General features: G+C 39.8%; 1 protein-coding gene across 4 annotated transcripts in view; it reads right to left on the bottom strand.

Moving 5' to 3' along the window:
• slc4a11 (solute carrier family 4 member 11) overlaps positions 1-21,470 on the bottom strand; it is a 102,001-nt gene extending 80,531 nt beyond the window's left edge. For 2 of the 4 annotated variants that reach the window (XM_040138231.1, XM_040138229.1), the window contains exon 1: positions 1,538-1,683. Coding sequence is in view for 2 of the 4 variants with exons in the window: in XM_040138229.1 (XP_039994163.1) it covers positions 1,538-1,574 (37 nt within the window). In the remaining 2 variants the exon portion in view is untranslated. Of the gene's footprint in view, positions 1-1,537; positions 1,684-21,104 lie in introns of those variants that run through there. The other 2 variants (XM_040138228.1, XM_040138230.1) reach the window with 2 other exon arrangements.
• Between the last annotated feature and the right edge of the window lie 3,799 nt (positions 21,471-25,269).

Below are 25,269 nucleotides of genomic sequence, written 5' to 3' on the forward strand. Positions count from 1 at the left end.
TAGAATAAACGTAATTAAAAGGATTAGACATTACTGGATCCGACATTTCTCCTATCGCTACCAACCCAAACCTCAACCTTTCCTGTGTAACACACCTTTTGAATGCCTTTCCTGCAGAACTAAATTGTTCTGCTGCAAGGATCAAACCTGCCCTCTCCCCCTCTAATCAGCTCCTACGCAAATGAATGCAAATTACTCTTTAGAGGACGAGCCACAGCAGTGTCCATCACACCCCGACACACACTCTGAAATGTAGTTACTGTGCACTGCCCATGACGTTCATGCACAGACACACACAAACACGCCCACTCTCACACATCTCACCGGAGCATGACTGAACTCTGACAAATACATACACACAAAAATGCGAGCAAACACATATATATATATATTCCTGCACATTATCCGATATACACAGGGCTGTGTGCTCAAAAAACAGAAACACACTCATGCACACGCACGCACACGCACACACACACACACACACACACACACACAGTCTCAGATAATATTTCCGCACTTGCATTATTCCACATAACGTCCTCATCACACACACACACACTGAGATGCTGCATACGGCTCTGCCTTCCTAGACAAAATGAAAGTGAGGAGGCAGCCGCATCACACCTCCAAATGGGCTCCGGGCTCTCAGAGGACTTTCAGTAAGGGGAGAACTCACGGCTTTCCTGTGGCTGTCATCAACACTAATCTGTCTGTCTTTCTCTTTCTCACACACACAAACACGCACACACACACGCACGCACGCACAAACACACGCACATACAGAGACACATCTTTTTTTCACAATTTCCCACGCACAGAAACACATGCACACACACTCATCTAGTACACGAAGATACATGTGCACATTCGCGCGCGCACACACTGTTTCTCGTGCCGTGTCGATCGCTCTCTGTCTAGCAAGCGCACATGCACGAGCCCCGCCAGTACAACACATGTGAAGGTGCATTATGAGCCAGGGCTTTCTCTGCATTCCAGCTGTCCCTGCTTGACAGGTATACTGGCTTTCTTCGGGTGGGTTTGCTATGCAGTCGTTTCTTAAGATTCAGTTCCTGATCTGAGGAAACACGACGCGGGAACATCTCGTGTCGCATACCAGACATAAACAAGAAGAAAAAGAAGAAGAAAAAAAGAAAAGAAAAAACGGCGAACGCACACTCCTACAAATATGCAAAAAATAAAAAATAAAAATCTGCATTTCTGTAAGTACAACAGGGCTTCCACAACCCCACCTCCCCTGAGAAAGAAAAGAAAAAAAGGATTTCTGTCACAAGCAGAACATTGCCACATTCTTAAGTATGCAGACAGAGCAAACACAAAAAACACCGAGTATGTACAGTAGAACACATGCACATCCAAACATCTGCCGCTCCTCAGAGTGGAAGCGGAGGTGGGCTGCACATGTTTTGCACAGGGGGTTCTCAGGTTTCACTAGGTAGGGAACCCCAAGGTTCTCCCAGTGAACGCTGTGTCGTGCACAGCTGAGGAGCAGCTCTGAGAGCTTTGATCCACTTACCCGAAGGCACGAAATGAAGAACTTTGTTGGTCTCCATAGCTGAGCAAGTGGTGGCGAGTGCACACTTCCTCTCTCCAACCGCCTCCCCCCAAGTCAACCCATCATAGTTGTGTTATCCTGTGCTGATGAGTGTGAGATCACCTCTGCTCCCTTGCTCTGCTCTGTTTCTGACTGCCTCTCAGACACATGCGGTGACTCAGCCCCACTCTGCCTGCCTACTCACTGTCTTGCCGCTGGGTCCTAGTGCCTTCTCTTTCCTCCGCCGTTCCTTTATCCCAGCCCACCCGTCGGCAGCCTATGGCAGGCCGGCATGCAGCGGGGCAAACCTCACGTCAAGACACACCCAGCACCCTTCTCTCGATACATCCAGGCCAACGTGCAACATGTCATCTCGTTGTCAGCCATACCCAATCGCCTGGCGCCATTGTGGTGTGTCATGTAGCTCAGAGTGACTTAACTAGTTTCACCACGAATGTGACCTTATCTCTGTCCTTAATCTCATTCACCTACGTCTATACTTATGCACTCATACGGCTCGTGTTATGAGCGAGTTTGTGTCGTCCAATCATTTCATAATGCATGCATTTATGCTCACTTTCATGGAAGCTGCTTTGTCTGTCTCTCCAAAATATTTTGGATCAAACTAAGACTAATCTAAACAAAGTCAGGTCCAAACCCAACCCAGGACCAAGAGCTGACTAAACTTTTCAGCCCAGCTCGAAAAGCCTGACATCACTCTGGCTTGCTCTCACTCTCTTCCCTCTCTTTCTCTCTCTCTCTCATTTACCTATAGTGACACAGATTCTGGTACATTGTTCATAGTCGTAGCTTTGATCTTGGTCTGGTTCCAACTTCTCCAGTGTGAGGATTTACTACTTTTCTCAGTTTTATATCATTTTGAACTGTTGGTCAGGTGTCGCCTTGGGCTCTGCAAAATGATTTTTCATTATTCTGAGACATACAGTGAGGTCCAAATTAGTCATTAGGAACACCCCTATGTTCTACCTTTGATTCTCCCCCTCCCAATGTTTCCTTTCTACATCTATACTGTCAAATACTGAATAGATGCCGAAAAATTTAGTTAGTTTTAGCCCTGGTAAAATCTGACATATAATTGCCTCGATGTGAGAAGAACATGATGGCACAGATTTGTCGATATAGTATCTAGAAAAAGAAAGCAAAGCATAAAAAAATAATTCAAAAGTAAAGCTCAGTCAGATCTGGTGCTAATTCTAGCAAATCTACATGTTCTTGACTTGTACCAAAGAGAGAGTCAAGTCCATCATGCCTAGCTAAAGTGACAGTGTCTGGGATCAAATTTGTGTTGACAACTCCGCACTCAGTTGCCAAAATCCAGTATTCCACGAGGACCAGCAACCTCAACTGTCCAAAAGTACAAGCTGCTGCTGAGAGCATCCGAATCTGGCCTTCAAGATTTAAGTGTAGTCATTGTGATCTCACGCAAGCCAAATACACAAATCTGATCAAATAATTTGCGTTTGTAGTAAAGAACTACAACTGCAAAATGCAAATGTGATCACATTCTTACATTATAATTCAAATGCACAGAAAGAAATGAAGTCAATCCTGCAAACGTCCCTCATCCCACCAGTCACTGCCATCACAACTGCACCCATTTCTCATAGTAATACCAACACTGTTTCACAGAATAGTGATGTATGATTAGCAACACAGATGGGTTGAATGGGTCCACATCATTTGAAAACAGAAATATTAAAAATACAATTAAAAAAAATATCTAAATAGAAATTAATTAAAAGTCAAGCTTCTGATTCTATCATTGATAAATTCAAATAATATATTTAGTGAATTTGCCCAAACATGGTAATAAAATCAAAATGTAGCTGACCATTAATGAACTGAGCTCACACAGAGACACTTTGTACTATCTAACATCTGAATCTGGATTTTGTCATGAAAGGCATGATCCCTGGAAAACATTACATAAGGCGAGACAGGATGACTCCCAGAAGTCACTGAAATATTAGGCCCCCTGATCATATATGTTGTTACCGAACAGGAAATGTGACCAACTTCTACGTAAGTTTAGCTTGTCGACCCTAAGGGTTGTTAGGGGCTGTCAGAACGGAAGCATAATTTTAAAATTTAATGTTGGCATTAGTAAGTGTTGGATCAAACAAATGAGGAGAGCCCTATTCCTCTTAACTATGATCACACTTTTCTACCAAATAGGAGTTCCACGTACTACTCTCAATAGGACAACTTCAACAATCCAATCGATGTTTCAGTGTTTCAACTATTCACTCTATTGTCATAACTACATACAGTATAAGTACCACTTGTAGTTATCAACACACAAGGTACACTCTCAAACCACAAACTGTACCATAGACTAGCAAGCTTTGTGCAAACACGCACAGCTTTGACTAGCAATACCTTTGCTGTTCTTGCTAAACATTTGCTGCTGTACTAATAGTATTTTCATGATAAATACTACTATGCCTACAATAACTGCCACTAAAGCTAATACTGAAAATCAACTAGTGGTTCAACCAACATGCAATTAGTGCCTGTCACTTGCAGTTCTTCGCCTTAGCAGTTCACTATTGCTGCCTCTTCTATCAATCCTCACTTTCAATGTTTAGTTTTATTTTCTTTAATTAAAAAACAAAACAAAACAAAAAAAAAAATCACTGCTGTCAGGAGATTGGATCTACCCGTTTACTGTATTTCTCTACATAATGGAAGAAATGTATTCGTTAATATAATAATGGCTTAAGTTTTGTTTTAAGTACAATGCATGTACTAAAAGAGCTGGTAAACGGCACAGATGATCATGCATAAACTTTTAAATTTGGGAAGCATTTGTTAAATAATGGCAAGCAAGAACAGACATTTTTATTGACAGAATGACATTTATTTATAACTCAAATAATGAAATGAAAATCAATACCAATATTAGACAGCATAAACCTTTGTTTGCCCATGTCAGTTTCTAATTGACATTATTAACTTGGACTAAGAAAATTGCTTGAATTTTTCATCTTTAATTCAAACTTTCCACTTAGTTACACTGTCAAATGTCTCAAGATGACCATCAAATTTACTTCACAAAATTTTGCGTTTTATACCGTTGGATTACTTCTTTTTGTAATGTAATAATGACCAGTTTGGTTGAATCTACAAAACTACCAGACACGGAGGCTACTGGATCAAAAAATTAATTTCCCACCCTGATGTAAATGCTCTGTGAAAGGTCAGTCATTTGCATAAGCCTGCATATATAACATCACTGTGTGTGGTATGGCCAGTGGGTCTGCTTTGCATAAGAACTGTTGCACACTGTGATAGCAAATGCATCACTCAGTGAACCGGGGCGCATTCTCCCTGGAGGATAATTCAAGCGTTCTCATCCACCACAAACATACAACCCAGGTGTCATGGTGGGTGCACTCTAGTTAAACACCAAAAGGCATGGCTACATTACAACCCATGTCTCGGTAAATGTCAATAGGAGCAAGTAAGTTGACAACCTGGTGATAAACATGGCTGTAGTATCTGTCCCTTATAGGTATTTGAAGTGATGCGTTGAAGGTTTAAGGTGGGATTTACACTTGCCTACATCTTTGTCATTTACTGAAACCAGAAAAGTCAAATCTCATGCACATGGTGGCTCCCGGATGCACCTGAGGTAGTTAGAGTATGTTGTCAAATTAAGCTCAATTGAAGGGATTTTTTTTTTTTTTTTTTAAATTACTGTGAATAAAAAATAAAATCTGCAAATGTGAACTCAATGGTACCTGGTCATGTAACATCCTTCCTTGCATTATTGTGTAAGAAAACTATTTTCAAACTCAAATCTTTTTCTTACATTTACATTTCTATAAAACAATTACTCTTGGTTGATGTTTTCTTTCAGTTCTTACTTTCAGTCTTGAACCTGTGTGAAAGACCAGCTTAGTGTCTACAGGCGTCCCAGCGAGTGACTGACTGAGGCCAAGTGTCATGTCAGACTCACCCTACCGCAAGATACAAGAGACAGCCTCTGTCTCAACAGGGGAAAGGGAGTTATGTAAACAGAAATATTTAACTAATTTCTTGACTCTAATTATAGCTGCCACCATAGGCAGAAACAAAAATCCAGTACAACACATCTGTTAAAACAAAACAGCTTCCATGTCTGAAAAAAGGATCCTTACCTTATCTACAACTATTTATTTCAACCACACCATTTTCCCACTCAAACCTTGGGTAGATGATACCTACTCGGTTGAGGAAAATAAACAAATAAAATTTGTAGACCTCGATACTGGAGTTTGTGTGATATGCTTGCTTTAGGCCATTGGTCTATGCATTCAGTTTGCAACAGAGAGACCTGGAGGAGACAAGTGGCATCACAGCCATATGTTGTCTTTAATCATCCCTGACACTGAACCCTTACTGTCTACTTACTTTAAGTCAGTGTGGAAGAAAGAATCAACACTGAAGATGTGAATCTCTGCCCTCATTTTCATTTGACTACAGTAACTGCTTCGGGAGAAGGACATCTGTAAAACGTGGGTCCTGTTTTGGTTTTTTTTGGCGTTCATCGCTTATAGTAATTTTTAGAATTTTTTGTGCTAAGGGAGAGAACACTAAGTGCTCTTTAGGCTGCTGTCTGCCATGCATAGCAACACAGTTTGCCCAGGCAGGCCACATTTGTGCAACTGCAACATGCAGCGTGTTACAATACTTGTTCCACTGCCAATCTTCTTAGAGTGCAAAAAAAAAACCCAAAACAAAACAAAAAAACAACAAAAAAAATTCCCTGTTGCCCATTTGTTCAATAAAAGACATTAAATTATTAACTGAAATTCTGATGAAGGCTGTTGTCCACAAACAGTTACACATCTGGAGGGATGTCCATTCCTCCACCAAGTTTGATGCTAATCCAACAAGCAATTTAACCCATTAACTTTTGGTGCGGATCCAGGAATTTTCTTTAACGTTTTCCTTTCCTGCGAGAGAGGGCATTTTTCGACATTCTCCTCAAGCTTGGCCTTGGCAGACGCTTGTACAAGCTTCATATTATTTTGCCCTAACACTTGCACACACACATACTGTATATATATTGTCTAACAGAGCAGCCTCCTTCTCTAAAAGAAAATCCCATCCTGCCTAAGACTCCAGCTGAGGGTTTACAGCCAGGTCTGCTTGTGGTTTCTGAGCAACACAACTAGTTGCACTCGCCACCTAGTTGGCATCAAAAGGTAGTTCCACCACACATATGGAGTGGGAGGTCTCTGTGTGTGTAAAAACAGAGATATAATTTCGGTTGGAGATGATACTGAGTGCACAGGGAGGCGTCTGGAATAACCTTGCAGCTACTCTGTGGCTAGTCATCATCGGGTGCTATGAGGCTGGAGGTGGAAATGGCCTCCGGGAAGCTTACAGCTTGGTATGTGTGTGTGTTAGTGAGTGATGAATCACCACTTGTGAACTGCCTTAACCAGTAAAAAGCAATAAGGTGCAGAGAGAGATTAGCAGTTGGGAACCACACCTCTGGAACCCCCCCCTGCTGGCCTGGGACTAAATCCTTCCAGAAATGTCTATACTGTGCACGTGTCTCTCTCTCAGCCCTCCTGTTTCAATGAAAAACCCAAGAAAGCAGACCACAAAAAAATAAAGGAAGGGTTTACCCGTGATTGGGTGTAACACTCACAAGGCCCATGGGGTTGGTTGCACATAAAAGGCTCAACCTGCTTTCAGGAGACATAGTTAAATCAAGTAATTTCTGTAGTCCTGCATTACTAAAGCAAATCTTGCTTTCAGAACTAGCCTACGGGGATGAATAAATAGAAAATTATTTGTACTTTTGAGAGGTCCTGATGAGCCCTAACCTCAGTGAAATTCAACAACAATTATTAAGATGAAACACGTGGTGTACACCTTTTCTAAACAACAGAGCCGGAGCTGACAGTCTCTTGGTTTCACAGCAAGTCCCACAGTGCAAATAAAGCTGCATGGTATGTCAACATAGTTTGTGTATGTTTTAGAGAGAAACATTTAATGTGAGCTGAATGGTGTGAAAGACAAAAATGACTTAATGATCAGTGCTGTACCGTGTATTGTTCTGTCATTATTATTTATTATTTTTATTATCCTATATTTAAGTATTTAATTGAAAAACACACACATAGCAGAAAGCATAGTTGCAACAAACAATTATTTTCATTATCAGTGAATCTGCTTATTATTTCCTCAATTAATTCATTCATTGTTTGGTCTATCAAATATGAGAAAACAATGAAAAGTTCCCCTCACAATTACCTAGAGCCCAAAGGGGCGTACTCTAATCTCTTGTTTTCTGACCAACAGTCCAAAACCCCAAAATATGCAATTTACTAAAATGTAAGAAGGAAAAAGCAGCAAATCCTGACATTCAGGTTCTAGAACAATCAAATGTTTGGTATTTTTGCTTGAAAATGTCTTAAGTGAATAATCTGTTATCTAAATAGTTGCAGATTAACTTTATGTCGATCTCCAGTACTACTCGATTAATTGAGGAAATGTTTGTAGCTCTGATATTAAGTCATTTTGCATTGATTTGCAAGGAGTCCAGCAGGAGCAGTTTTACTTTGTTGAATATATTTTAACTTGTGAGCACAAATTAATAATTCACGTTCTCAAATCAGTTAATTTTTGCATTCAAATGACTAATTTGTGCTCTTGATGTAATGTCAAGTTACTGTAACAGTAAGATCCAAGGTTACAGGTTGGTGTGGCTGCTCCTGTCAGTTAGGAATAAGTGTCAGGAGCAGGCTAGCAACTGTGTCTGTCCCTTTATATACACCTGATGATACTTAAGCTACTGTCTCAGCAGTACTGTCAAACTTTGGCTGCTGTTTAACCTGTTTAACTGGACTAGTTTAAAAGAGCTGCTTCAGTTTAATGCAGTTCTGTTTTGATTTTGGGATGACAGTGATGGATATACAGTACTTTAGGTCGCCAGTTAGTGGGTTTTTTTTTCACGGTAGACCAGCCAAGCTTTAATTTTACTCTATACTCTACGTCAAAAAAAATCCTGAACTGTAAGTTGCCATTTTTAAGTGCATGGTCCTTTTGCCAATATGATCCCAAATATGCAGCATAAAGCCGTGATGACTATAGGCCTGCAGAAATTATGTGATTTAACTGATTTGTAGTCTTGTATTGTACAGGACTGTGCTGCTGCAGTGTATGTGCTGTCCTTTTGTCCTTGTGCCAGATGTCAGGATGTGGTGTACAACTCATTAGGATGCCAATATGCCTCTGCACCAGTGTTAAGATTTTTCACTTGGTGAATTTTAAAGCCTGCCGAACCCACGTTGAGAAGCCACGGGGCTCCTGAGGTAGCTGCATCTGCAATAGCTTAGTAATAATGGTGATACAGCATAGCATGTAATGATGCACAAACAGCGACAGCTATTGCCTCAATGAGTCATCAATCAGTAAGGGAATCCTGTTCCCTCCTTTTGACTGGGAACAACCTTCATTAGCGGCCCTGTTTCTGTGTGTCTCTGTGTGTGTGTGTGTGTGTGTGCCTACTGTATATGTGTGTGGGCAGGTCTGTGCATTTGTGTGTGCCTGCGCTTTAACTACGGCTCAATGTCTGCATGTGTAGGCGTCTATTTTGTCTTTCTGTTTGTGTGTGTCTATAAGCGTGTGTGTGTGTGTGTGCGCGCGCGTGTGTGTCTGCACGCATTAGGGGGAGGTCTGAGTCTTTTTTCCTACAGCATTGTCTTTGTTGTTGTCGTTTCTGATGTACTCTGGTACAGGAAGAGAGAGAGGCACGTTGATAATAATAATAACACTTGGGAATAAAGGAGCGAAGGAAAATTAAGGAAACGGGAAGAAGATGATGAAGAGGAGGAGGAGGAGAAGGAGGGAGAGAAGGACGATGAGGGGAGCAGCTGGTTCTTGTTACTCTGCTGCCCGCAAACATCACTGCAGCAGCTATCAGAATATAGCCTCCTGCAATTCCCTCTGTATGGGTATGGGTGTGTGTGTTTTTGTGTAGCAGCGTTCAGTACTGAGCTGGAAGTATTGGCAAGGGGATGAGGGCATATTTCAGGTCACAAACTAGCTACAGATTTAATTTGGAGAGGAACAACTTGATTATGTTCCTGTAAGGCAAAAACAGCTCGGTGAAATATAACTGAGAAGACACAGGTGAACACACACATCAGTACAGAAATGTAATGACACATGCAATTCAACTGTGTGCATTAAAGGTGGATATGTTTACCTAAGGATACTTTCACACTGGTAGTTTAGTCTGAATCTGAGCGCTGTTTGCGTATGAATTTGGTAATATACACATTTCTGTTGAATACAGGTGCACCTGAAGTCTGAACTTTAATGAGACAGTGGTGACATTAGTTTTAGGTGCATCGTGGTACGGTAAAATAGTCCAGGCTTGTGTCATGATAACATTAGTAGTAACATTTCTGCACTGTTAGTAAGAAAATGGAAGAGATAAAATGCTTGACATATGACATATGAGCAGAGAAAAACAATCACAGCCAACTTGGTACCACATGGTATTTTTTCCCAGAATTAACGTGACTGAGGAGCACTTGTTTTTCATCTCTTTGTGGCACATAAGGGGTTTCATGCGCCCATCTCTCATGCTCACATGGATCTGGCCCATCATCAAAAAGAACACACGGCTTGGAGATTGAATGAATATCACAATAGTAATAACATGCTTTTCTGATATCAGTCTACATTATGATAATACAACGATAGTGTGCTACTTCAACTTGATGTTCAGTGAAATGACTGATTTACACTAGTCTGCTCAGACACTCTCTTCCCATGTACAAAAGAAAAACGTCTAAAACAAATTTTTGTTAGATTTTTAATACAATTTGATTAAAACTATTATTGGGGATAAAGGGGTTTTATAAGAACACACACACATATACACACACACACACACATACACACACACACACACACACACACACACACACACACACACACACACACATATATACCTTCACGATAGGATTCTAGCCCTTAAATGCCTGCAACTATTTTATGGTATTAGAGTGACTTTTTGACAAAAAGACTGCAGATGGGGACCATAGACTGGAACAGCAGTGAACATCGGTGAAAGCAAATCAGCAGAATTACAGGACGGGGAGGAATCAAACTCTGATTCAGTCTCAAAAAAACAAATAGCTAAAACACTCCCAGTGCTGTGCAGTGGATCATCCCAGTAACAATTCAGGCTCTAACCAGGTCATGTTAGTGCCTTGGCCAAAAATTGAATTAGCATGATTTGTAAGTTTGATCGTTCGCTCCTTTCTAAACAATTTGGGTAGAGTTCATAAGATGAAGTTGGATTTTCTGTGTTTCTAAAACAGACAACATAAGGTAAATATCATCTTCTTTAATTTAATTTTATTTGAAAACCTCATGAATAATTACTTTAGAGGATGTTCCAACGTCTTAGGGGAAGTACTGTGAGTTTTAAAATTTAATATTGTTATATGGTCTGCCTGTCACACTGTGGGCAGGAGACGATCTGCAGTCCTTTTTGGGTTTTATGGGGGTTTGGACATGCTTTATTGACCTTCCATTGTCCTCAAGTTGGCAGCTTCAGCGCAGCAATGATGGCTGCAACACACACTCAGACAACAAGAAAGATGCTCACACAGCACACAGTTAGCTCACCTAACTTTATTGGTAGGGGTAATCTGTAGGGTTTCTCCCAAAGAATAACAAATAAATGTGATTTAGGAAAAGCTATGACCAGCTTAGAACTACACTGACTCACTTGTGATTAGATCATAGGATCTCATGGCAAGCCTGCTTCACAAACAATACTAAAGTCTGTACTATTTACTCTTATGTATACAGATATTACATCTTATGTATAAACAAATATGTCTGCCGTGTAAACATTTTATAAAAGCATTAAAGTCAGCCTCAAGATTTGCTTGTATTATATTGATTATATTGTACATTATATTGATATCCTTGCTATTGAGACATTTTTTTTCAAAATATTTGATTTTTTGCCAACTAGCCATTACTTTATAATCTAAGTTTTTTATTGTGGCAAAAACAATGACATAGATGTATCCTCCTTAAATTTCAAATAACTTAAATTACTCAATGGTTCTTTTTTTTCAGTTTCATCATCATCTGTGTTGTTTTCTGGTGTGGCCTGGTCATGGTGGCTGGCAATATGATCCTATATATATAGTGTGAGACAATATACATTTGGCAGCTATCAACCAGTCAAAAAGGAACTGGCAGGACTATCCAAAATCAGACAGTCCTATCTACTTATTTTGATCCGTTAAAAATTACTTGATTGATTTTGCGGATAAAGTATTATGTCACGATAGACATCGATATTGGGATATAAAATTACTTACGCACTGATGGATGATTTTATCCATATCCTCTGTACCTATCTGGTCTAGCCTGCAGCTTGATTAATCTGCTTGTAATCGTTGACTCAATCATCACTGGGTATCCAGTATGCAGTAAATACTGACTGGTTAGGAGGAAATAGTATAAAAGTATCTTCTTCAAACATGCGTCAGTATTTAATGGCACCTTAACATAAATCAACCTAAACAAAAAAGAAAGGAGAATTTTAAGAGGTATTATTAAACTCTATGCTACAAGCATAATTCAGTCAGTACTAAGAAGTATAACTAGTCCTACAACTACCTACTATAGGCTACCACTAATATCAACACGCCCAGGACAGTTAGTTCACCAGCAGCAGTGTGGTTGCATCTCATCACAAATTACATCTTAGTACTGGTCGAGTTTTTGTTTGGTAGTGAAATAACGGATGCCAGGGTGTCCTACAGTTTGACAGAATCCATCCTCACACATGTCCAATAACAGCCATGTTCCCCAGCACAGCGCAACACAGTAAATCCCACTTGCTCACTTACAGTAAGCTCACCTGAAAACCTGCATGACATAACTGCCTGAATAGCACAGTGTGAATTCCAGTTCAACAGGCGTAGTGTAGGAAGCTTCGACCCTCATCTAAATGAGGAAGGTTGGCTCAGCACACACATTTTTCAGCACCTCCTTGCTCTGGGCAGGGGAGCTGCCCCATGCAACAGACTTGCTTTCTAAAGGAGACTATTGACTTTCCCTGTCTAGCTGTTCCCAGAGGCTCTCAGATTTGAACCGGCAACCCTCTGGTCACAAATGCACATCTCAAACCTCTCGTCTCCTACTACCTCCATAAATATTCCTCATAACGTCTAAATAAAATTTTGATAAGGGGAGGGAAAACAAAGTCAGCAGCAGAGAAAACAGTTTGTAAATGACACTAAAGGATGAATGTCTCTTTGATGCAACTGTAATGATTCTCTAGGGGAATATGTATACAAGAGGCCACTGATGGCCTCTTGTATGATATACAGCCTACAGATGTGCAGACAAGATTAATAATTCTCAGGGCTGTGCAGAAAAATTGCACAGTAACTGGTTTTTACATAATGCTGGTATAAGGATGTGTATCATGCACGAATAATTGCAAATGCAAATTAAGACAAAGTCACATCAAAGACTGAGATCTTGAATGGCATCATGAGCATAATCAACAGGACAAATTATGTTGTCCAGTGGGACAGAGACACATACACACTGCCCTCTGCTGGAAACTGCAGAGTCACAAAACAGGTACTGATGTAGGTTTATCAAAATCTAGAATTTCTACTCTAATTTTTGTTCTATGGTACAAACTTTGAGAACAAAATTATGTGAAAATGAGTAGAAGATTTATGTCTACATCTGTTTTCTATACAGTAAAGTGAGTAAGTAAAGTAAAAGTAAAGTGAGTAAGTATAGTGCACAGCTTATCTTAGCGAGGCTTGTCTGGTCTTGAATTGGTCAGATACACAAGTTTGCAGAGAGTAGAGGCGGCATTCAATTGAAGATAGCGGCCGTGCCCTTTGATCCCTGGTTTCCCCTACATGTATTCCCTGTGATACTCTCTACACACATACCCACAGACACATGCACACACAGACACCACTGCACAGGAAATGTTTGTTGTCTTTACATTTCCAAAAGCCCTTATGGGGAAGCAATGCTGACACAGACACTTTTAACTTTCAAGCGAGTGAGTGAAATGGTCAAATCAGCAACATGGATCATCCTGCCTCCTCTCCCCCGACTGTAAAAAACTCTCTTTTACAAAAGGACCTGAGAAAAATACCCCCGTAACATTTCATGGCGGGGATCTGCTCGGAAATTGGGTTTACATTTTTAAACTCAAACTGTCACTAAGAAAAGAACACCAGTGCTGAAGCCTGTTCTTATGGCAGAATAATTGTCAAATACTGCGCTAATTGAGTCAGACCCCTATTAATTTTGAACTAAACTCTATGACAGACACCATGGAGATTGAGTGGGGGGGGGTGGGTCATATTTCACTGTATCCTTAAAAAAAATGTCAAAGTAATTGTAGATTAATAGTCATGGTAAATCCAATAATACTTCATTTTCTACTCGCTTTATCGGATGTGTGCTTAAAGTTTTAATTTTGAAATCACTACGCATCTGTTTTGGAGAAAATTATAATTTCTTGATGTTCATTATTAAGGATCCAGTCTGCATAAGTGTTTCATTTAATCAGTGAGGACTACAGGCTCCTACTTTGTGCTATTAATATTTTTGCAAGAGTGCATGTCACTATTATCAAAATAGATTAAGCTGCCTCATTTTCAAAAGATGCCTGTCCCTTTGCTTTTACAGAACGTCTTCTGAAAAAAATGTCACTCTGCAGCACGCTTTAAAAATCCGTTCACCTACGGAACGCATTAGAATGCGGCAATAAACTGCAAAGGGCACCTTGTCGTTATTGTGCTCCAAGCAGGAAGACAGCAAAGACACACTTAGTGGACAAACACAGGGTGGGATTTCCTCTCCTCCTGACTGGCTCCTGCCTTACATTGTCCATTTTCAGATGCTGGCCAAGTTCAGCTTGCCAAGGAGAATAACAAAATGCGTCTGTCATGTAACCACACACAAACACAAACACACACATACACACACACAAACTCAAATGGCTCCAAATCATTTATCAGTGTGCCAGTATCATAAACCATTACTTACATTACGATTATTCATGCATTTATTTTTACATATATGACATACTGATGTGCTAAGAAAAACACCACTTCAAACAATAGTGGAAGACTATGTGTGAGCAGTAATGTCTGATAATATTGTCTTATGTTAAGCTTCAGTAAATTTCAAAAATTAACTCATTATTGGTCAATAATTCTATAATAAATTTTAGATTTCTATAATACCCTACCAAAGCTACCCCTGTCTCTCCCCATGTTCCTTATCTACCTCTACAATGACTGTCAAATAAAGGCAAAAATAAAAAAACAAACAAAAAGAACTGGGCTAAAACTGACCAAACAGCTCAAGATGTCAGAATTATTCCCACTGATTAGTCAGCCTTTTTTTTTTCTCGAATAATCATTTTCTATACAAAATGTAAGAAGATAAAATGTCCATCCTAGTTTCCCAAAATCCTGGCTGACGTCTTCAGATGTCTTGTTTTGTCAAGCCAACGGTCCAAAACCCAGAGACAATCGGTTTACAATGTTATAAAACAGATAAAAACTGCAAATCTTTACATTTAAGAAGCTGGAACCAGCAAACGTTGGCTGGAAACTGACTACGGATTTGTCTGTTATAAAAGCTTCACGGAGCAATTTTAACACATATTAAAATGACTCAGTAATGTTAAAAAGGTCTGATGTAGTTCCGAGTGCAGTGAGAGATGTTACCAAACTGTGCAGCTCTGTGCAGCTGTTAAAAATGATTACATTTCCATTTCCATTTCTGCAGATAGATAGACTTGTGATGGGCAGGAATCATTCCTTTGAGACTTTAGAGAATTAATAATTCAATAAGTTGTGAAATAAAACAAAAATGAACAATCTGTTTGTTACGCCTCTTAGATGATGACCTGTGGTCCTTATCTCACTCAAAGTTTTAGTTAAGTCTATACACTGATGCATCTATTTAACTTGGCAAACAAAGTGCTTCTAATAGTGACTGAGGGAGCTGCAAGCTAACTGACTGTCCACGGTCGCTGTGTCTGAGCTGATTGATTAATGACTTCGCCAGTAGCGACTTGAGTCCACTGCAGTCCCACGAGACAGCGGTTAATTAAAGACACTTAACAAACAATTAACACTGTGAACCAAATTCCCATGCGTCCCTGAACACAGCACTGACAACGTTATTTCAGACAGACAGAGAAGGCAGAGAAGGTGAGTTCCTGATACACAGAATAACACTAAAGATGTACTCTGAACATTCTTACATAATATTTTTGCTTTATATCAGTAAGGAGAAATAATTAAAGTCTGAGTATATTCAAGACCTTGAGTTAGTCACTGACAATTGTACAATCGTGAATTCTGGATAAATACTTTTTTTTTTTTTTTTTTTCAAGGTACACGCAACATTTTGTGAACCATGATTATTTCAGTTTACAAAGCATTTCGAATGAAAAGCTGGGTGGATATTGATATCTTGGTGGACTGAGCGTGCCTGTAATTTTAACTGGATGAAAAAATTCAACTGAAGTTGTTCTAAAAAAATAATAATAAAGCCTGTATGATTTATTATATAATTACTCAAATTACATGTGTATGTCACCTTTAATTTTAGTAGGACTCCATGTATCATTGGCAAAAAGTCATCCAAATTAAACAACAAAATCCGTCATTTGCCCATGCCCTGGAGAATGACACTTAGAAGCACTTACGAACTGATGCTCCTAACGACAGGATGACATCATCTGTGTGTGCCAAAACCCATACAAATTATTGTTGAAAAATAATTCACTTTTATGATGTGACAACACCACGGTTAACGTCTGATTTAGTTTAGGCCAATAAGGTTAGTTAGGGTTACGGAGACATCATGGTTTGGGGTAAAATAAGTACTAGGGAACCTTTGTCATCATGGTAACAATAATAAACACTTGGTTAAGATGAGGGAACAATCGTGGTCGCCCTAAAAAAACAAAACAAAAAAACCACGGCGAGAGCCTTTTGGAAACGGAAAACAAACTGCAGTCTCCAGTGTTTAAGCGATGTATTGCTAACCCTTCTATCCACCCGGACCTCCTCCATACACGGGCTTTGATGCGTTATAATAACTTCACCTGACTTCCTCCCCTTCTCCCATAGTAATTACTATTGCCACTAGAGGGCTTTGTCACTTGAATGTAAATGAGTTGTTTCAGGGCACTTGCTGAAATAACTGTTGCAGTCACTCTTTTTGGGGGGTGGGGCCATATTGTATTTACAAGATTATTGCATCAATAGGAAGAAGTATCTTACTTACTTCACTGAATTAGCCAGCAGCTGCCTTTCCTATCTGGTTAGTTTAAGATTAACTATAGTACTGCTATCATGATATCAAAATGACATACCATGACAAGACATAATTCATATTGTCCACCCATAATTCCTTTTACTGTCACCTAGCAGTACGCCGTTGTAAATGGTTTAGCATGTTTGATTGTGTTTACAGGACACATCATCACCCATTTTTGGTACAACAAGGTCGACACACCCTTTGCATCCAATCCAACACTCCTTGTCCAGTGCTGAGGTTACTTACTAGAAAACCATATTTGCTCCATAACAATAGATCTAAATAACACGGTTTCGCATTTGCGTTCATCATACCAGCGACACTTGCCATATCAGCAAGAGCATACATCCAGGGGCTAAAACAGCTAGCATGGTCTAGCACAGAGACAACAACTTTCCCAAAGCCAAATCTCACTGGGAGGAACTTGCATGTCTGTTATGTCACAGCTGCTAAGATGCAGACCTAAATTTTGACTTGTCATGGAAGGAAAAGCAGATGACAGAAATTTTCTTGACAATGGCTCAGTTCCATCAAGTGTCCCAGTAAGCCATGCAAGTGAGCCAGCATGAACAATACCAGCACCCTTGAACTAGCTCACCTGACTGGAATGCAGTTGTTTATAAATGTTATCAATTACACTTAAGATTTTCCTGCTAGGATAAGCCAAAACGTCTGCTGTGAAAAAGGTCTTTTGGAGTGCATTCGGTAGCTGGCTTCGTGGGACATACTGAACTGAGAAAGTCCCGAACCAAATGAATTGAATCAAAAAGCTCAGGATGAACATGTGTATATTTATATCCCTACTGTCACCAGGCTGTTCCAATGAAAAGTTTGTTTTACATGGTCTAAACGCTATTGCGGAGGTTATTGCTCCATTTCGGAAACACTGAAGTCAGAGCATCTGCACACAAAGTCAATTTTCCACACCAGGTGCAAAAGGAGAGCGGTGAACAATGAAAAACACAAGTTATACAAAGAATTGTAATTATAGTTAGATTTTAAGGTACTGTAGTGTACCCTGTAGATAATCCCGAGTATCAGTGAATTCAATTAAAAATGAAATCAACCACTAAAACCCATACGGTTTGAACCTTACACTATTTTTTTCTGAATGTTAACTGCAGAGTATTAACATGGTCACGGGTGTATTCTCCTGAGTATGTCAACCTGTAGAGCATGGCGTTAACAGCATCAGAGATAGAGGTTCGACTCCCACCAGAAACAAAACGACATGTATGCACTCTCAAATCCATGAGGAGCTCAGCATGAAAGCGCCAGCCAAATGGCACATATAAAGAGGTAATCCTGGTTAAGACAGACAGTTAGACAATACACACTGGATGCTGTGGGAAAAAAAGTGCTTGTTTGAGGAAATTCAAGGTCACAGAAATACAGATTTTTTTTTTTTTTTTTAAACAAGGCTATGAACTTTGCAAGGATTCAGGACTATAAAGCTTCTGTTCTACATAGGCCCATTAAAAATACAAGATAAGGCAAAGGCAGGTTCAAAAGGCTAATAGTGTGTCTTTCAGTGAAGTGTTCCAATTATCAGCACCTTGACTTAATTTTATAATGTAGGGACTGAGTAGTACAAGAAGACAAAAAATTCAACCTACTGCAAGCCTACAGTATTTAAGAAAATCTGTCTCTTTTTATTTTATACCATATATCAAATAACATTTTTCATGTTTTTATAACTTTGTACATTTGTACCAAAGGCACAGCTAATGGGTATTTTCATTATCCATTAACTATTGATTTTTTCTTTTTTAAGTGATCAAACTTTAAATTTATGAAAATAATGAAAAATGCCCCTCACGAGATCCCAGAACTTGAGGTAAAATCTTAAAATTTCTTGTTTTGCCTGACCAAGTCTAAAACCCAAAGATATCTAATGTTTAGCTTTTTTTTTTCTTGATAAAAGATTTAAATGTTTAAAGGGGCAATGTGTTAGAATTGGCCATCAGTAGGATTCATATTCCAAACAAACAGGGAGCAGCTTATTATATAGTGGACAGTCAAAAAGTAGTGGTGGCATGAGTAGGGGACGAGGCACGAAAGGTCAGGAAATGCGAGGGAGAGCAGTTAGAGCAGCGGCATCATTAGCTGGGCTTGAGGAAAGATGGAGGAATGTCACTGAGAGAGGATGTCTGTCACACAGGTTTACAGCCTCCTCACAGTTGCTACTTCTTCATCCTCTCACGTTGGACCGAGGGCAGACCGGACGCTACAGTGACTCACTTTCACATCTCGAGGCACAGAGCGACACGGGACCTGTCGGGGCTAGCTGGTTAGCATGCTAACTTCAGTAGATATCTCTGCAAATAAATACTAAGATGTCTTCGAGATTCCGTCTAAACTGTTATTTCTTCAAAGTCTGCTGACAATATTAGATCATTTTTGAATGTTTAAAGTAAAATACTTACATGTTGCCCCGGTTGTCTGACTTGTTGCAGATCAATTAAATGTTATGAGCGATCGATTAATACACTATCCTAGACTATACGGTATATCTATTTTAAAATGCTGTTGAATCAGTGCTAAATCACTGTGTGATTGCTGTGAAGCACCTACTGTATGGAGCGGCAGTATTGGCAAAGAAAAATATTTTGCACATAATTACATGAATGTATTGTATTTTATAATTTCATAGATTATACATACGGTGAGATGTCCCACATATCTGTCCCTACTGTACCTCTTTGGTCTGTTTCTTGCGATGCTGCTGCACTTGAATTTATTCCCAGAATTCAGAGAAGTCATTCCCTATTTTTTTTAATCACATCACGTCTCTTCTAATTGTCACCGGGTTATGGGGGATACAGTTTTTTGTCGCCTTTTATCTATGGCTCTGGCCATCGCGCTCGCTTAAAATTATTGATGATCTGGCAGGTGAAGCTTATTCTACTCTGTCATATATTTTAAGATGTTCTAAATGCCTAAAATGAAAAAGCGAGGGCTGCAGCCCCAGGCAAAGACATTTTCAGGATGGCACATTTCACTGTTTGTCTGATTTAAAGCTGCTTGTTTACATGTGGTTTGGCACCGATGACGCTGTTTGCCCTGCTTGTGTAGTCAACATTTCCTCTATCCATGTATAATGAGTTCCACTGTATTCGTCACCTGACATGTCATAACACGTCGAGGGAGAAAAACTGTGAGGTTGTCAATTTGATTATTCTGCCCTGTATTTTCTTGATTAATCAATAAATTGTATGGTCTATAAAAATGTCAGAAAACAGTCATCATCACAATTACCCTAAGGCCTGAGGTGGTGTCTTCATATTACTTGTGTTGTCAGACAGACAGTCCAAATCTAATGCTGCATAAGACAGAGACAAAGAGTAAATCCTCGCATAGGACAACATGGAACGAAGGAAAGTTTGAAATTTTTGTTCGATAAAAGACCTCCTCGATTTACTGACTATCAAAATAGTTGACGATTATTTTTCTGCTGATTGACTTAATCGATTCACTGACTAATCACTGCAGCTCTAATGTAAAAGCAGCGCTTTGAGGACACACAGTTACAGGTGGATCGACCCTGTGCCAAGCAAGGAGGAAGTCGAGTGCACCAAAACTGCAATATGCCTTCTTTAATGACATTTTTCCGCTGTGTGATAAAATAACATCACTTTATTTCGCAAGCTGTCAGTCTTCCTTGATGTCTGAGACGGCAGATTTTTTTTTTTTTTTCCTCGTACCCAATGTTGTAGTATGCAGGTTTTCCCGCAGCACTTCATCTAATACCAAATTACTGTAACCTTTGAAGAATATCGACCAGAGACACCGCTAAGCTACTCGGGGATGAAGTCTCGTTTTCTGCGCCGCCTGCTTTTGCTCTTCCGCCTCTTTAATTCCGGAGACCCCTGTCTCTCTCCGTAGCTTTCCCCCTTCTTTCTACCCACTCGCTCACTCACTCGCCGCGGTCTGACTGACGCTGTACCGACCGGCAAACAGCTAAGCTAACTCAGCTGTTGCGAATGGCAAGTGGCCGGTACAGGAGTTTACAATATTAAATCATTTTTGGACGGTTATTTTTGGGGGGGTTGGGGTTGGGGGGGGGTTTACAATTCTCACTACTAAACCACAAATGTCAGGAAAGTTTGAGTGTGAAAACCGTTAACGAGACACTTTGTAGATAAAGAAATAAAAGGCATCTTACCTCCAGTAAATCGATTTACTGAGACCCCGGTCACCTCTCCATCGCCCTTTACAGTTTTCATAACGTCCCCGGTCCCCAGACGGCGTCGAAATATATCTTCTTCCGCCGGCTTATCTTTGTTTTCGTCCACACTGAAACGAGTTTAAAAAACAAACAAACAAATAAACAAAACCAGAGGCGTTGACTTTTTTTTTGTTTTGTTTTGTTTTGTTTTTGTTTTGTTTTGTTTTTTTTAATCCGGTCTCTACATTTAAAAAAAGTAACGATGGTGTCACTTAAGTGATCAACGGCCATCACCAGGTGTTAATGGCAGCACGCGCCCGCCGAGCGCCTGAACCGGCGACCCCGCCCACCGCAGGCACGAGACCGTCGATTTAACCCTAAAACCATGGCAACCGGCCGAGAGGGTACATCCTTTAACGGCTGCGCGTTCGATCGCCGGCCATTTACGTGACACCTGCCCACCGGCCACTGGTCCAGCTAACGCAGCGGTCATATTTTAAAAAGGTGCGATCCCTGATTAAACCGTCACGACGACCAGACTCAAGATGTTTGATGACTGGGACACGCTACCTGCAATGATGCTAACTTTTTCAAATCAGATGTTTTTTTAAATTAAAAAAAAAAAAAGAAAGAAAAGAAAGAAAGAAATAACCCTGAGTAGGAAACATTAAAAAAAAAGTATGCTGAGAACCAGAGGAACATACAGTCGTTTTTTAATTATAGCTACAGTAGGTAAAGTAGGATTACAAACATAGGTAAACAAAGAGAAATAGAGCTTCATTGAAAATGGTCTATAGCTTTTCACAGTCTTAAAAAGAAACAGTGTCTACTTGCAAGCACTAGTTTTCATAATCACAACCAGCTTTTTCCTATTTCATTTGAATACATTTATGAGGCAAAACTTTTAAGTATTCCACACACAAAAAACAAAGATTAGAGGAAATTCTTAGTGTATACGGTAGTTTGCTGTAATGAGAGATGGGGTTTTTTTTTTGTTTTCCGTTTCTGTTAATCATCTCGTGACCTCTCTGATGTGTCTTGCCACCCCTCGTGAGAGTCTTGACTGGAAAAGTTGTAATGCAGATTTACATCTACAATTCAGATTATTTAATTATGGATATGCTGTGCCGGTAATTTATATGGTCAGATGCAGGTATTTGCGTTCATTTTAAAGGAAACTGTTTTTTTTCGAAAAGCCAGCACATCATTGGGAGCCTAATTCGCCTAAAAATCTCATTGTAAAAGTACTCTGTGTAGCAATGTTGTTTTAAAGGCTAGCCTACTGGAATTACTTGAACAGTTAAAGTAAAAATCCCTTTTGACTCGGCTATTGCTGAAATGCGCTGGTAAAGTACAACCATCCAGAAAATGCCGTCTTTCAGCTCCCTTTTCACCGGTTATCTACAGCGTGGACAACTGGTAAAATTCCACCAACGGTTTTGGGCAGGTCATTTTCTGATCGGAAAATATACCACAACTATTTCCAAATGATCCAGAATAAATGCACCCCAGGTATTTGTATGAGGCCTACACTGTAAGTAGCCTACGGTAGCTTTTGTGGTATTATCCCCATAGGGCATTTTTTTTTTACCATTGGTGTTTTTAGGAATGGAGTATTAACTGTTAAAACTACAATGCATAACCCATCCATTATTAAATGTATTTTTAGAGGCCAGCTGTCCAGATTATGCTGTTTTTTTAAGCCGTATTTACCAGCTGTTAAAAAGGGGGGCAGAACTGCTTTCAACTGAGTGCTGGGAGCTCTTGAAGGTGGAGTTCTTTGGATACTCACGGGGGTTCTTTAATTATTTCATGCCAAGAACCCTCAAGTAGTCCTGCTATGCAGCACATCCTTATTTGAACACTTTAACAAAGGTTGTATGCTCCGCCTGAGACCCTATCTGATCAAGCTTTTCTTAGTATATCTGTAAGCAGGAGTCAGACCTTTGATCATAGCAGTCATACTAGACTCTGCAACTTTCCCTTTTTTTCTTACCTTTGCTGAATAAACTGAAGTTCAACCTAGAAATCTTTTAGTTTTAATGGAACAAGGTTGCAGCTCCAGCTGCCCAATAGATACAGCACTGCCACAGTAATGACTAAATCAGCTTTTTATCATCTATAAATAGTTAGAATTAGAGGTCTTGTGTCCACTTCAGCTTTAGAGAAACTCATTCATGCCTTCGCCTCCATTAGGGCGCAATGCTTTCCTGTTCAGGAGCTGCTCAAAAAAACAACAGCAACACCCATTCGGCCGCTGTTGCGACAATAAGGAGAACCACGACAACTGAGCACATCACAACAGTTCAAAGGTAGTTATGAAATAGATTTTAAAGTGCTTCTACCGGTTTATGAATCACATCACAGCCAAAGGCCAAAATGGGTTTCTGATATGTTTTAAGAATATACACCCAATGGGTCCCTTGGATCTCAAGGAAACAGTTTCTTGTGCTTCATGTCAGAGGAAAACACCAAGGTCCATCTGATGATACACCCAAACTTCAGCCAATTTCTAGTCCAAATTTCAATTGATCCCATTTCCCCATTCCTTTGATTGATCTCCTCAATTGCACTTCTATGTCATTTTCTTCTCAGTGCATCATTCTTTATATTATTCCTAAATATATGTTGTAATTTTTATGTGAAGCACTTCAATTTGCAATTCGAATTAGTTGGAAACTATATAGATAAGCTCAGAGTGAGAGTTCACTATTGGCCTTGGAAATGGTAACGAAAACTTCTTAGTTACTTAATTCTTAGTTTAAGTTCTCCAGTTACTGGCTTTTTCCAGACCTTTCAACCATAGTCAATGGTCTTCCTAGGTGGAGTTTGCTAAGTAGCCATGGAGACAGCTCAGCTGTCATCACATTACCTAAGTATGGAACTGCGAAAAGTAAGTATGGAACTGCATGGGACCATGGGATATGACTGAAAGCTGTGGAAAAAGCAAGAGGAAAGTGGACCTTGGGTAAGTTTAGTTGTTGTTTTTTTGGTTTGGTTTTGCAAATTACATAGATAACCAACTAGTAGAACTTCACACAGTCATTCGTCTCAAAACAGTAAGTATAAAAACATCTACATAGGCGTACAACTGCCATTTCGTTTTTTTTATCCCAGTAGGGAAATTTTGGATCTGTATTTAGTGAACACTGTAGTGAAAACATAGACAACCTCTCTACATATAATGATGTAAATGCCCTGTATAGTTATACAGGTTTTTAAAATCTCCCGGTCAAAATTTTAAACCGCCTCGGCAACTCTGGTAGTGCATCTTTATCTCATAAATGAATAGTGCTAGTTGTTGGTTGTTGGTGAATTTTGGGATAAACAAGGATTAAATTACTTAAAAACAAACAAACAAAAAAAACCAAACCCAAAAAAAACAGAAAAAAACTAAATCCAGTCATCTAAAGCTCACGAACCCACAAGGGAACTGAAATCTATATTTTCTCACTGTAGGAAATTCACTAGTGCCTGGAAGCAGATTAACATGATTCCTTTTCAGCCTGCAGCGATTTCCTTTTCATTCTCTACCATCAACTTCAAATCTCCCCTCCATATGTTTCACCTCTCTTTGAGATTTAGAGGACCCCCCCCCCCGGCTCTCTCTAATAAGCCCGAGCAAGGTTCCTTTGCCGACAGCTGTTCCAGATGGTATTATTACTCCACGGTTTCACAGTCACTTGGCTCAGGATCTACCGCCGGCGGAGGTGGCTGTCCCTCGCCATGCCCACACGTCAATATCAACAACAACATATGACAGTGTTATGTAGAACTGTATCTGCTGAGTGATGCGTTGCGGTGATGACCCAGCAAGTTCTCCTCCTTTCGCACCGTTGTTTGCGGTGGAAAGATTTGACAAACCCGCGGTTCAAGGCGCTGGAGATGACAGTTGCAGTGTTGAGTTGACGGTAAAGGTGAGAAAACCTTGATGCTCTCAGCTCCCTCTGGATGGAAACAGCCTGAAGAAATACTTGAATTGAACTCGTTGAGCTTAAAAGTTCAAAGCACCTGTGGTGAACACAGAAGATGATACATTGGACCGTGCCTTGATTAAAGTACATTTAGGACTGTTCCAGTGTTTTTACCGGAATTGAAATATTTCTCCTGTATTTCTTGTTGTAAAACAAAACCCTTTTTTTTTTTAACTTAAAGCAGCTAT

The sequence above is a fragment of the Xiphias gladius genome, chromosome 10, assembly GCF_016859285.1.
Source record: "Xiphias gladius isolate SHS-SW01 ecotype Sanya breed wild chromosome 10, ASM1685928v1, whole genome shotgun sequence".
NCBI lineage: Eukaryota > Metazoa > Chordata > Actinopteri > Istiophoriformes > Xiphiidae > Xiphias > Xiphias gladius.